General features: G+C 50.3%; 3 protein-coding genes across 4 annotated transcripts in view; 1 reads left to right on the top strand and 2 right to left on the bottom strand.

Annotated features, from left to right (window-relative positions):
• Positions 1-12,444, bottom strand: part of RAP2C (RAP2C, member of RAS oncogene family) — a 144,000-nt gene that overhangs the window by 63,228 nt on the left and 68,328 nt on the right. The window lies entirely within an intron of this gene.
• On the bottom strand, positions 5,831-12,167 carry LOC127389756 (MAP7 domain-containing protein 1-like). Its single transcript, XM_051630574.1, has 2 exons — positions 11,768-12,167; positions 5,831-6,509 (listed from the first exon to the last, which is right to left on the bottom strand). Exons 1-2 carry the CDS (start codon positions 12,165-12,167, stop codon positions 6,043-6,045), a joined length of 867 nt encoding a protein of 288 aa, XP_051486534.1. The 3' UTR covers positions 5,831-6,042.
• STK26 (serine/threonine kinase 26) overlaps positions 12,065-12,444 on the top strand; it is a 30,323-nt gene continuing 29,943 nt past the window's right edge. Inside the window, exon 1 of one of the 2 annotated variants that reach the window (XM_051630387.1) lies at positions 12,065-12,376. The gene's annotated coding sequence lies outside the window, so the exon portion shown is untranslated. Of the gene's footprint in view, positions 12,382-12,444 lie in introns of both variants that reach the window. The other variant, XM_051630386.1, reaches the window with a different exon arrangement.

Below are 12,444 nucleotides of genomic sequence, written 5' to 3'. Positions count from 1 at the left end.
GGAATGAAAGGCGGGTAATCGGCCTCCTTATCTCTCCTCCTCCCCCAAATCGCCATCCACTTCAGGCATCAGAGGGAAGCTAATTGACTATTGAGCTTCCTTTTCGTGCTCAGACACCTCGGGTGGCTCGGTTGTTTTCTCTCGTTTTTGTTTCCTGAGCAGCTCGGCTTCAAAGGCGGCAGCGCGGGTGCAGGTGTCTCCTGGTGTGATACACACCTCTGGGATCACCGGGAGAGGCTCCGGGTGTCCCTGCCTGTCGGAGAGGTCTGCCTGCGCTTTGCTGGCCTCTCCCAGCCAACCAGGGTGAGACTTAACCCTGGGGAAGGACGTTGCTGCTCACCATCCCTCTTTTCCCTTATCTCCCAAAGCAGAGGAGAGTGAGGACTTTTTGGGGGGGGAGAAGTGATGCAGAGTGGCTTTCCAGGGAATGTGAGCTTGGCAGGGATACGGCACCGTTCCTCAGGGTGGCTTTTCTAAGGCGAAGGGCAGATGTCTGTTGGAATGGTCCCCTGGTTGGGGGCTGGCTTGAGGAGGAGGCTCCCATCTCCACCTTACCTGACCCAGAGTAAGGTCTGACCCTTGTCCTCCTCCACCCTGCAGAGTGCTGAGCTGCTGCCAGGCTGTGTTTTCCTTTCCCAGGTTGAAGGCACAGTAGAAACTTAGGGGCACCTCTTGCCCTGGCATCAGCTGAGGTGGTGGTAGGGTCCCCATCCCTACCAGAGTTTGAAAATAGGAGCAGATTGCAGGAGGTCCTTGCAAGGGCTCTTCTCCTTAATGCCTGGGGAATTGCAGGGAGCCCTGCTGGGAAGGAAGCCACAGCCCTCCCAGTTGGCACAGGCCAGGGGTTGCCCCAAGCCAAGGGCCAACTGGGCACCCTCGCTGTCCCTGGCAGGAAGAGCCACCTATGGAGACAGGTCTCAAAGGCCAACCCAGGGCAAAGAGTCACCTTGTTGGACCCCAGGGGACCTTCTGTGCTGTGGTCCACTCTTCAGGAACAAAGCCCAGGCTGGGGAATAATTGGGACAAAATAGAGAGGCTGAGGAAGCTGTGCTGTAGGATGTGTCAGGGTGTTTATGGCAGCTGTGGAAAGCAGGGGCTGCAGGCCAGGCATGCATGGATTTGCATATGTGTGTGTGAGCATTTGTGTTTTGTTTTGATAGAGCACCAGCAGCCATATCCATCTGGCAGGAATTGCTCCAAAATCCAGGCACTCGAACACTGCAGGAGCACCAGCAGAGGCACACCATGGGTGGAGGGAGGCGAGGTGCTAGAGCTGATAGCAGAAGCATGTTAATCAAAGTGGGTTAAATGGGATCCACCTATACAGGCACCTCTAGAGCACAGCAAAGCACCTCCAGAAGCCACCATGCAAGAGGGCTGGGGAAATCCAGAGGAAGAGCTGCAGCCACAGGTGAGGTTCAGCATGGTCCCTGCCACAGCATGGTGGTGCTGGGTGGTCAGGGCTGCACACAGCCATGGTGGGAACAGGGAAGTGGGTGGGAAGCAGGATACACTGCCAGGCCTTTACCTGCCCACTAAAAACATGCTGTGCTAGATGGGGAGGCACTGGGAGAGGCTTCAATCTGCGCCATCTGTAATTACCTGGGAGGTGAACGCAACCATGCAGGCAAAGCTGCAGGGGAGCCACATCTGTCTAGTCTGGATGTGATGAGTTCCTGGTGACAATGGCTGTGCCAGGAGCAGGAGGGTTACAGGCAGGGGTGCCCTGGGACTGGGCATGAAGAATCCTAGCATCCAGAGAGCGCAAACCCACAGCTCATGTGGAACTGTGTCATGGTGTGTGTCTGCCTGGGCTGATCCACTGCTGCTGTCCCTGCTCCCCCTACAGCCCAAAGTAAAGGAGGTTTCCACCCTCTTTGCCCACCACAGCATGGAGAAGTGAAAGAACAGCACCACAGATTAAAACAGCTGCAGAGGTCTTCCCTCCCTGCAGCAGTGTGACCGATAGCACACAGTTCAAAATCTGCTCCTTAGGCTGGCATTTTCACAGGGACAAGCCAGGGACAAGACATCCATCAGAACAGCCATAAACCAGCAAACCACAGCATGGGAAAACATCTAGGAGATAAGATGGGCCAGGTGGGACCTACCTAATGCATGGGGCCACCAGACCAGATACGTAATGGCTGGGCCTGTTTCTCAGGGCTTGGTGCTGCCCCAAGCAGCTCATGGGCTGCAGAAAGGCTGTGGGAAGCAGTTGAAGCATAAACCTCAACAGACTGGGACCATGTTGGACCAGTCTGGGTACATTACTTGTCCTTTCTGACCTTACAGTTGCAGGTTGGTGACCCATCTTCCCCCAGAAGCTGGCAGACGAAGGGAGAGCACTTTGTGGGGTTTCTCCTCCTTGGCAGTGGGATGTAGGTCAGGAGGGTGCTAGAGGGTGTCTGCTCACCCTGCCTGGCAGCACCTGCAGCAGTTTGTCATCCCCATGTCAGTGACATGGGTGCAGGTAACTTGGGTGGACAGCAGTGAGAGAGCTGAGATGCTACATGCACCCCATTCTGCTCACTGGGCCCTGACACCCAGGCTAGCACCTCCTTCCACCGTTAACATTTTTCCTGTTGTTTACTCTGCTCCTGAAAATTACTTAATTTATTTATTGGTTTGGTTTTATTACACGTGCCTTTATGAGTCTAGGCCAAACAATCTACACTTTTGGCTTGTACAAACCTTTCCAGGAGGCTGGTTTATTATCTGTGAGTTGATGTTTAACCAAGTCAAGCACTATTTTGTTATAATCTTTCTGCATTGGCATTACTGCCCTTGAGCCTTCTTCCTTCTCTCCTGTTTTTTTCAGTCTGTCAGCATCTTCCTTGACTTGCCCTGCTGTGAACACAGGCTTTTCAAGGTGACACTATGCTTTGTGTCCATCCTGTTTGGCTTGCATCAACTCCAAGATTGTCTCTGGGGCTCCATCCACATTGTGCTACAGGCAGAGAGGGGAAAGTTCTGCTATAAAGGGCTCCTGTGCAATTCTATGCATTTCCCATGCAGTCCGTAAGTTGATATTGAGACTATAGAATGATACAGTCTTGCTTTTCTTTGAGTGCAAGGAGGAGAGAGGACAGGTGCAGGAGAGGGGACAAAAAGGGAAGAGATGCCCTGTTGTGCTGCATGGGAGCAGTGAGGTTGGCATAGAGCAAAACTACAGCACGGCAAATTTTCTTTCTTTATATTGCAAAAAAAAGAACAGTTCTGCAAGAACACCCAGCTCTGTGGGTTTGTTTCTTCCCCGGGGTTACAAAATCTGCTCCCAGGACCCTGCACGGCAACCTCGGCTGCAAAGGCAAAGCCTTGCTCTGGTGGGATGCTCCCAGGGCAGGACAACTTTCAGGGAGTCCACTCTAACCTTACAAAGGAAGGATGAGCCCACCTTTTCACAGCTTTGTTGTGCATTTTGTCCTGCGTGCCATAAGTACAATGCTGGTCCATAAAATTGGTGTGTGAAATAAGGTTAGTCACAGGACTTCCTGGCAAAGCAGCTCATAAACAAGCTTTCCTCACTTCCTTCTTATGAAAGTTCAGCTCTCCTCTGAGGCGCTGACTTCTTTGTTTCCCTTTTCTCCTACTTATCCCCTGACTCCCATTAGTATCTGAGTCAGTCTAGTAAACATTTCGCCCCGTGGCAGCCTCTCCAAACATAGCAGGAAGATCAGGCTCTGGAGTGCACTCTTGACACATCTCCAGGGATCCTTTCGCACTCTCTGGTAGGTTATTTTTCTGTCGTTCCTCATTCACACATTGAGAAAGAGGGAACCAATGGCCCATGTGTTCAGCAGCTCATTAGCAGTGAATGATAATAGGGTCTGCGATGCTTCCTCTCCCCTCCCTCCCTCCCTTTCTCACTCTCATCCTCCCTGTACTTTAACCTTTGCAGTGGCAGTTTCCTGGACTGCGTGTGCTGTTCAACATCTGGTGGTAGAAGAAGGTACTTAACTAGGCCTCACCATTATTTATGTTTTACTGAAAAAACACTCCCACTTTCCTGGATGCAGAAAGGTGGCCAAGCACACGTGAAGGACGCACCCAGCGCTGTGTGTTTTATAGATGCAGCCTTCTAGCACACAGGTCACCCTGTCACCCTCCTGGCATTTACAGTCTCACTAGTAGCCTTGCTGGCCTTGATCCACATCTTTATCTCTGACTTCCTCATTAGCACGAGGGAGAAGTGTACGTAGTGGTTGGACCAGATAGAGGAGAGCTCCCAAAGCAGCCAGGAGACGTGCACAGATGAGTCATCTGCTCTTTGGTTGCTACTAGTTGGAAAAAAATGACTCCGCGCACACAAGGTTGTAGTGGAAATTTCCCTCCCCTGCTACAGCCTCTGTCATCCAACCCACTGACACCCACACAGCTCCCCACGCTGGTGCTTTGATCTCACACATTCACCCAGAGAGACCCTGGCCCAGGCAGGCTCTGTCCATACCTGTCAGATTGCAGAGCTGGGACTGAGAATTGTCAACCCTGTCGTCACCCCAGCTAGTCACAGCCCTGCCAGCAGCTGGGGTGGTTTGCAGCATTGCTCGAGGGTTCATTTCCTGGAAGCAAGAGTTCTGAAGGCAGGAAATCTTCCAGATCACTTCACATACATATTCAGATGGAGATGAAAACCTAGCATTTTCTGGTAGGCCTGTGTTTCCTTCTCCTTTCTGTTATCCTCTCACTGTCTTGCTGTAAAACTAAACTGTTCTCACCTCAGCTACTTAGTGGCCTTCCTTTCCCTCTCATCCTTGCTGAAGTCCTGAGCATCTCCTGACTTATTTTACACAGGAGCCACCATCTGTGATGTCTAGCAGCACACCCAAAGCCAAGTGCTTGCTGTTCTTGTCAAATGATAGCCCAGCTGGGACACAGATGTTGAGCCCCATTTCTCACAATCCAGTGGCTTCTGGACATTTTTCCAAAAGATGTCTTCCATTCTGTCTTCTTGCTCCAGGTCCCTTTTAACAACCAACTCACCTTAGTATGTCTTTTAGGCAAACAGCAATTTCTGTTTGAAGCTCAGTGAAGGCTGTGGTTGTCACTTAGTGCTCTGGGAGGAATTTGGGTAAACTGGACTGGAGACAAAAATATCTCTGTTTCCTCTCCCAGGAAGGTATTGGATTCCTGCACTTCATGTGCATTTCTGCTATGAAAAGGAGCTCAGTAAGAGTGCTGTTATGAGGCTGTCCTTCCACATCGATTCCTGGCTCAAGCACATCCAATTCACTCATGAAAAAGACTGGTTGCCATAGTTCCAGTTGGAGGCTCAGGTGGGTCTCCATGAGCCACGCTGTGGTCTTCCCCCTGCTAAGGCGTCATCATTGACAGCAAACACAACAAACACAGCACTTGGGTCCACTGACTGTGACAGTAATGCTGTCCCCATGGTTAGAGCTCACTGCCTCATTCAGACTGGGCTCAACACTGTGTTATATCACTGCCTCTGCAAGGATACAGGAATGCAAAGCTGGAAACAGGGAGTGGAGAGGTTTGCATTTAACGTCCCAGTTTGCAGAAGCTGCTGGCAGAGGCTAAGGCAGTGGGTCTCTGCCCACCCTGAATGCTCCACATTAACTGAGAGCCACCAAACACAGGTCCCTCCTTGCATGGGTTCCAGGGACGAGTGCTTTTCCACAGCCACATCCCACTGCTTTTTCCCTCTGCCTGTACTGGGGCAACGGGGAAGAAACCGTCCATCTTTCAGGGCAGCACATGGATGGGGGTGATCAGCACATGCCCCAGCCACATGGAAGGAGCCACGGTGCTGGTGTCACTTCCTATCTGCCAGCATTGCAGCCAGGGCAGTGGATTTCTAAGCCATACTCCTCCCAGGGAACTAGGAAGTTATTTCCAGCTTTGACCAAAGTTTTATTCTCTGAGCATCCCCATCTGTGCTCCCCACCGCGCAGTGACCGCTCCGCCAGCCTATTTTCAGCAGGTACTGAGAGCTGTGATGTGCCAGGAGCCCTTGGAGGGCTGCCTGAGCATTTTGTGAGCCCTGTTGCCACAATACTGAACGCAGAGCAGATGTTTATTTCAACAGAGATGGCTTTGATTCCTTTTCAACTTCTCTCCCGAGCTGCCATCGTGTGTGAATACGTCTTCCTGGGAGCCAAGCGCCGCCAAGGGCCCAACAGGCAGGCGTTGTGGCTGCAGCCAGCGTGGAGAGGGACAGGGCTGAGGGGCATGTGGCAGAGTGACACAAAGCAAGCTGAGGGCCCTGGCTGATGGGGAGGGATGGTGGAGGCTCCAGGGAGGCTGAAGGGAAATGGGAGTGCACGTGCACACACACGTCGTGTGCTCGTGTGTGTGTGCATGTACGTGTGGTTTGGTGCTCAGAGCCTCCTGCTCACAGCCAGAGCTCCCAACACTTCGTTTTTCTCTTTGTTTCCTCCCAGCTGCATTCATCAAATCATTGTTGCCTTGCTGCAGAGCTGGACCAGCCTTGCTGGGAGCTGAGCTGATGAGACCATCCTCTTCCTGAGAGCAACAGAAGCCAGGCCCTAAAAATGATGGAAGACACGGGAGAAGAGGTAAGGAGATCCCTTTCTTTAGGACAGTCATTCCAGGTGAGAACTAGTGAGGAAAAAATACCACTCCTTCCCGATTTCCACCCCCCCACCCCCTTTTCTTTCCTCTTGCATTTCCTCCCTAGTTTTCCGGCTGGAATCTTTTAAAAATAATCTTTCTTTACTCTCTCTCTCCTTTAAACCCTCTTGTCTCTTTCTTTCCCCCCACTCTTCTCTTGATGCCGGCAGAAGTGGGTGCTAAAAGCAGCCTGTCCCCACAAGCACCCTGCCCAGAGCCCTGCCTGGGGCTATCACCCTTGTGCCCCTTTAGAATGGGTGCTATGTTAGTATAGAAATTCCACCAGAACCAACTTCTTGTTGTTGTTCCCTTATATAGAAATGGGTTTAATTCTATAAATACCGTATGTATTTTATGAAAAATAAATAGTTTGGGGTTTTTTTAGACAAAAAAAAAAAAAAAGGCTGTACTGGCTGTGCAAAGACAGCGTGCTGATGGGGCTGGTGTTTTGTTTGCCCACTGGCAGGGCCTCTCACTCACTTCCTTCACCCCTTCCACTGTTGTGGCCAAAATATTTTTGGTATTCCAAGAGCGCAAGCTTTGCTGAAAGTTTGGTTTCCTGCTAAGGGAAATTCCCCCCCCCCCCCCACTAAGGGGGATATTAGAGCAGAGAAGAGTTATTTAAAATAATAAAATAGATTTGCAAGCAGGGAGGAGAATATACAAGAATATTAATTTGAGAAGATCAGTGTTCTGCGACGTTAAACTACTTCATGGGATATAATTACCTGTAAATATATATATAGGTATGTGTCTGTGTTGGTTTATTTTACAGATGGAAGTGTGAGTATAGTTGTAGTAAAGAGGTCAGAAACACAACACTAACCCCATCTCACTTATGTTGCAATTTTGAAAGTACAGGACTATCCTACCCAAGACTGGCTGCTTTATGCCAAATGCTATATCAAATAAAAGGTTCACTAGTATAAGCATCTTTTTCTGACAAAAGTAGAAAGTTTGCCCTTGAACTTGTGCACAGTTTATTCAATTTATCACAATCCTTAGTCACGTGGTGACTCACCATTCACCATGCTGGTACAACACACATTCACTATTAGCTTAGTACCTGCCTAAAGTCAACTTAATAATACTTTTTTTTTCCTGTTATGGACAATTATAGATGATGCCAATGAAGAACTCCTAGGAAAGAAAAGAAATTGTGCTACAGGCTCCTCTAGTGCCATCGGTACCAAGTGTACTGTTTAGTGAGCAGATCTGCCTACCACTGCAGGACAGTTCCTCCCATCTCAGCTGGGCACTGTGTGGACCAACATTAACCCTCCAGGCTCACACTTCCCTGGGAGCAAGCTGATCATGCCAGAACAAAGCCCATCTCCCACAGCAGCTCATCTCAGGCTGGAGCCAGTGGCAGGGGCTTAGGGAAGCAGCAGGGCAATGCAGTTGCCTGCAGGGATCTGCAGCTCATACACTTCCTCAACCAGAGGTGCTAGTTTTATAAATAGTATTTCCCAATGTTGGGTTTGTTTGGGTTTTTTTATCTTCCATTAAAATGTCCAGTCACTTTTGGCCTGTAGCAAAGAGTTTGCCATCTTAACTATACCCTGTGTGAAGAAGTGCCTACTTTTGTTTGTTCTGAACTTGGCACCTGCTTGTTTGACTTAATAACCCATTTGAAGCTGGTGAACCAGCATCCCTCACCCACCCTTTCCAGGTATCTACCTCAGCCTGATAATTTTCCTTAAAGGTGCAGGAAGTGTCAATTAAAAAATAGTTCAGCCACTTCTAAGAAGAGGATTGCAGGAAGATTTATAATTTTTGCCTTGCCAAGAAATTTCATTTTGCCCCCTTGCTTTTGAGGAAGGATGTGGAGTGTGGCAAAGCTACCATCCTTGTCTCTAGAATGTGCCATTATTGCCTCCTGGAGAAAATGCCAAGTTGGCCATATCATGTGAAAATCTCCTTTCATGAACACTGGCAAATCTGGGCAGCTAAATTCTCTAAATAATCCATTTGTGCTGAAGGAGCTCCATGCACCCACTGTCCTGCAGAATGACAGAGCTGGCTCCTCTGGGGCAACCCAGAGCAGCTGGTTCTCCAAGTGGCATGGGACTGCTGTCTCCATGCTGGGAACAAGGGGAACCTCTGTTTTATGTCCTGACACTCACCTGCAGCTGGCTGAAAACTGCCATGCCATGTTGCAGAGGCAACAGAAAAGTCTGGATGCTGAAGGATGAGGGGAGGCAAAGAAGATGGATACAGGGCACAGAAAGGAAGGTGCTGGGCAGTAGTGGATGTGCTGTGGTACTGGTTTTACTCCATCTGTAAGGCTTTATAATTTTAAATTACCTGGATGCAGAAATACCAAAGTTGTAATATGGGATTGACAAGAGCCACATCTATCTCCTGTGCTAGTGAGTATCAGCAGTTTCTCCTGACACTGCTGGAAATTCTGCAGCTGCTGAGTAGGTTGTCTCTAAGACAAAGTGATTTCCCTGATGCCCATGAAGAGAGATTGATTTATGTTGAAGAATGGAGAAATTATATCCTTGGAAAAACATTTTAATTCTTCCTTTTACATCTCTGGTGTTCTCATTAATGAAATCAACATGCAGCCCTTTTTTTCCCTGATCCCAGTCAACTTTTAACCTCCACAACATCTTTCACAAGGTGTTTCAAATGTAAAAACATGAATTTAACAAATTTGGGATGTGGTATTCCACTTCTCTGTAATGACTATTAGCTGTGCTGCTTGTCTGGAGAGAAAGGTGCAAGGAGAAGTGTGGAGTAACCTCTAAATGCATTGACTGTGTTGATCACCATGAGAAATTACTGTGAGGTGTCCCTGCAGTCCACAGCTGTAAGATGCAGTATTTTTCTATTTAGCAGTGTAATTTCATTTTATTCATTTATGTTTGGAAGTTTGAGAGAAAATTCTACCCATTTTTTGGTGGTAGGTCTGAACCAGCTAACATGGTGCAGGCACCCTCAAGGAGCCCAGTGTTTATCTCACTCTCTGAAGTCTTCCGGTGTAGAAACAATTATATTCTCACACCAGCAACACAAAAATAGTAGTTGAATGCACAGAAGAGTAGAAGGCTCGGGTCACATCACAACTGCGAGGCCCTGCAACCTGTCCTAAGTGAATTATAGACACAGTTTTAAGTCCTGGAAAACAGCAGCCAACAGGTATTTACCGGGCAGGCTGGAAGGGGGCAGGGAAGGTCTTTCATGCGGCAGTATCAGCAACTGACCATCTGACTTTCTTAGCTCACAAATTAAAACTTGCTAATTACAGAGTGGCATACAACATTACAACCTTTTCTTAGATGTTATGGTGCCAGCCTACCTCCCTTCACAGCCTGGCTCAATGATTCAGTCATTACATGACCAGCTGATTGCTTAAGATTCCCTGACAGATTTTCCTCCCTGGCTTCACTCACCGCGTCATCCCGGGGCTTTCTGAGTGTGGCATCAGTAAGTGGGGCTTTTCTTGCTGAAGATTTTGCTTTGTGTTGTCACTGGAGTTTTCTTGGCCAGTCTGCCATGGGTGGGAGATAGCTACAGATATAATTACTGGGGAGAAGGCCTTATCACATGCACAGCAATTGTCCTGCTCATACTCTATCAAATAAATTTGTTTCAGTCCCTTTCATGTGTTATTGAGCTTCAGGCAAGTCAGAAAGGCCTAAAAGGCCAAAACTCTCAGTGTATGGCCCCAAACTGGAAGCACAGATTGGCAATTAGTACCCTCTCTGATACAAAGAAAACAGGTGCCTTCAAGAGGAAGTGAGGAAGAGTATAAAATTCAGACAAGGCTGACATGGGCAGTTAGCAGGATTGTGGGGAGAGAAATCAAGGTAAGAAATGGACAGAAAGAGAAAAGCAGAGTCTCAGAGCCAGAAGAGGAACAGAGGGATGGTAAGGCATTAGCAGCATGAAACAAAAATCCCCATACTTCATTTGTGAGGATTTTTTTTCAGGGATCGTGTTCTAAAGATCATTAAAAGGTAAGAGAAGTGATTTAAGTATGTTTGAGCAGAATGAACCAGGCGGGATTCAGAAGTTCCATGAGTGGATGTTGATTCATTTATTTGCTGAACCACTGTACATAATTAAGAAAGCTTTTTGTCAGTAAAACCCCCCTTTATTCCCAAATGTTTGTTAATTAAAAAAAAAAAAAATATATATATAGTATAAACTTTCACAAAATACCTTAAATATTCCACCCAATAAAATGATCTCCCTATAGGCTCCTAGGTAACTCATCTAAGTACAACCATCACACAGAAGAAGCCTTTGAAAGTGATGTTATTTATTAAAAGGTGTGGAAGAAAGTAAATATTTTAATGGCATCAAAAGCTTAACAAACTGGCAAGTCAGGAAAAAAAATATCTTCCAGCATGAGCCACGAGCCTGTCCTTAACTAACATCCCTGTGAGTTTGTTTTTTGCTTCAAACCCCGGTGAGTTGAGGATGGAAAGACTGCCTAATGTTGAAATTCTTGGCTTTAGCCTGTTTTAACACAACCGTACCTTAAAACAGAGGTGTTTTGTATTCCTTGCCACAGTGCAGGATCTCTTCGAGCCCCCCGGGAGGCAGACTGCCCTCCCTGTCACATCCTTTCCGAGGGGACCCACCCTCTGAACGGGCGAGCCCCAGCACGGCAAACAACCCAACAGCTCCAGTTTACCTTGGTGACTTGGCTTTTAGACCCACAAACCTATGAATTTGAGGGAAATTCTCAGACAGCCAGGAGGATCTTTATGACAGGACCATGAGCGTTCTCTGCTCTTGCTCAGGGGGGAAGGCTGGTGCCATAAAAGACGTCGGGTTTAGCTCTGCTGGAGTAACTGGCAGAACTTTCATGTATAGGAATGCGAATCGCGCACAGGAATAGGTGACTCATGTACGAACGGGGAAAAGTATCACCCGAAAACTCTTCTTTTCTACCCCCTCCCAGGCCACAGCAGAACACGGCGGGAAGAAGTGAGCAGTGAGGGGCTGAAGTGTGGGGTGGGGGGGTCCTGCAGGGCTGGGGAACCCTGCTGGAGAGGCAAGAAAACCGGCCCCCCCCCCCAGGCCGGGAGCTGAACGGGGGGGTTCGCCAGACTTGCCCCCACTCGCCTGGCCGAGGCTGGCTGCTGGAATCGCCCGAGACGAGAAGACGCCCCCTCTTTGTGCAACAAAGAAATGAAAGCCGTGAAATACCCACTCGGTTGCTCGCGACGAGGCGTCTCTGGGGTGCAGCGCTGCCTGCGTCTGGGGGTGCAGGCGCAGCCACCGCGTGTCTGGGAGGACGGGAGCCTCCCGGAGGGGCCCAGGCCGCGGGGACAGCGGGGTTCAGGGGCGCCAGCGCCCGAGGGGCCCGGGGAGCAGCCCGAGCCCCGGGCCCGGGCGGTGCTGAGGAGTCCCGGCCCCTCCCTCCGTTCCCCGCTCCCTCCCGGCCGGCCCGAAGCGGCCGAGGAGGCGGGCGCGGTGACGCTGCGGCCCGTGCAGCGGCAGCAGCAGCAACAGCAGCGGCAGCAGCGGCGGCGGCTCCGCCCCGCCAGGCCGGAGCTGAGACGGAAGGAGCCGCCGCCGCACAGCAGCCGCCTCCCGGCCCGGCCCGCCATGGCGCTCTGAGCCCAGCCCCGGCCGCGCCGACAGCCGCCAGCCCGGGGGGCCCCGAGCAGCCGCCCCCGCGCCGGGACCGGGGAGGGGGGCATGGGCAGGGCCGCTGCGAGGAGCCCGGCGGGCATGGGAGAGCGGCGATAGGGACATCCCTCCCCTCCCGCTTCCCGCTCGGTTCGCGCAGCTTGGCCGCAGCCCCCGCGGCCCGGAGGTGAGGTGAGCCGAGCCGGCGGCGGGCGGGGGCGGCCGGGCAGGGCGGGCCGCGGGGAGGGAAGGAGG

Source organism: Apus apus, chromosome 12 (assembly GCF_020740795.1).
Source record: "Apus apus isolate bApuApu2 chromosome 12, bApuApu2.pri.cur, whole genome shotgun sequence".
NCBI classification, from domain to species: domain Eukaryota; kingdom Metazoa; phylum Chordata; class Aves; order Apodiformes; family Apodidae; genus Apus; species Apus apus.
The sequence above is the reverse complement of the archived record's forward strand: the minus strand, read 5'-3'. Positions and strand labels throughout refer to the sequence as shown.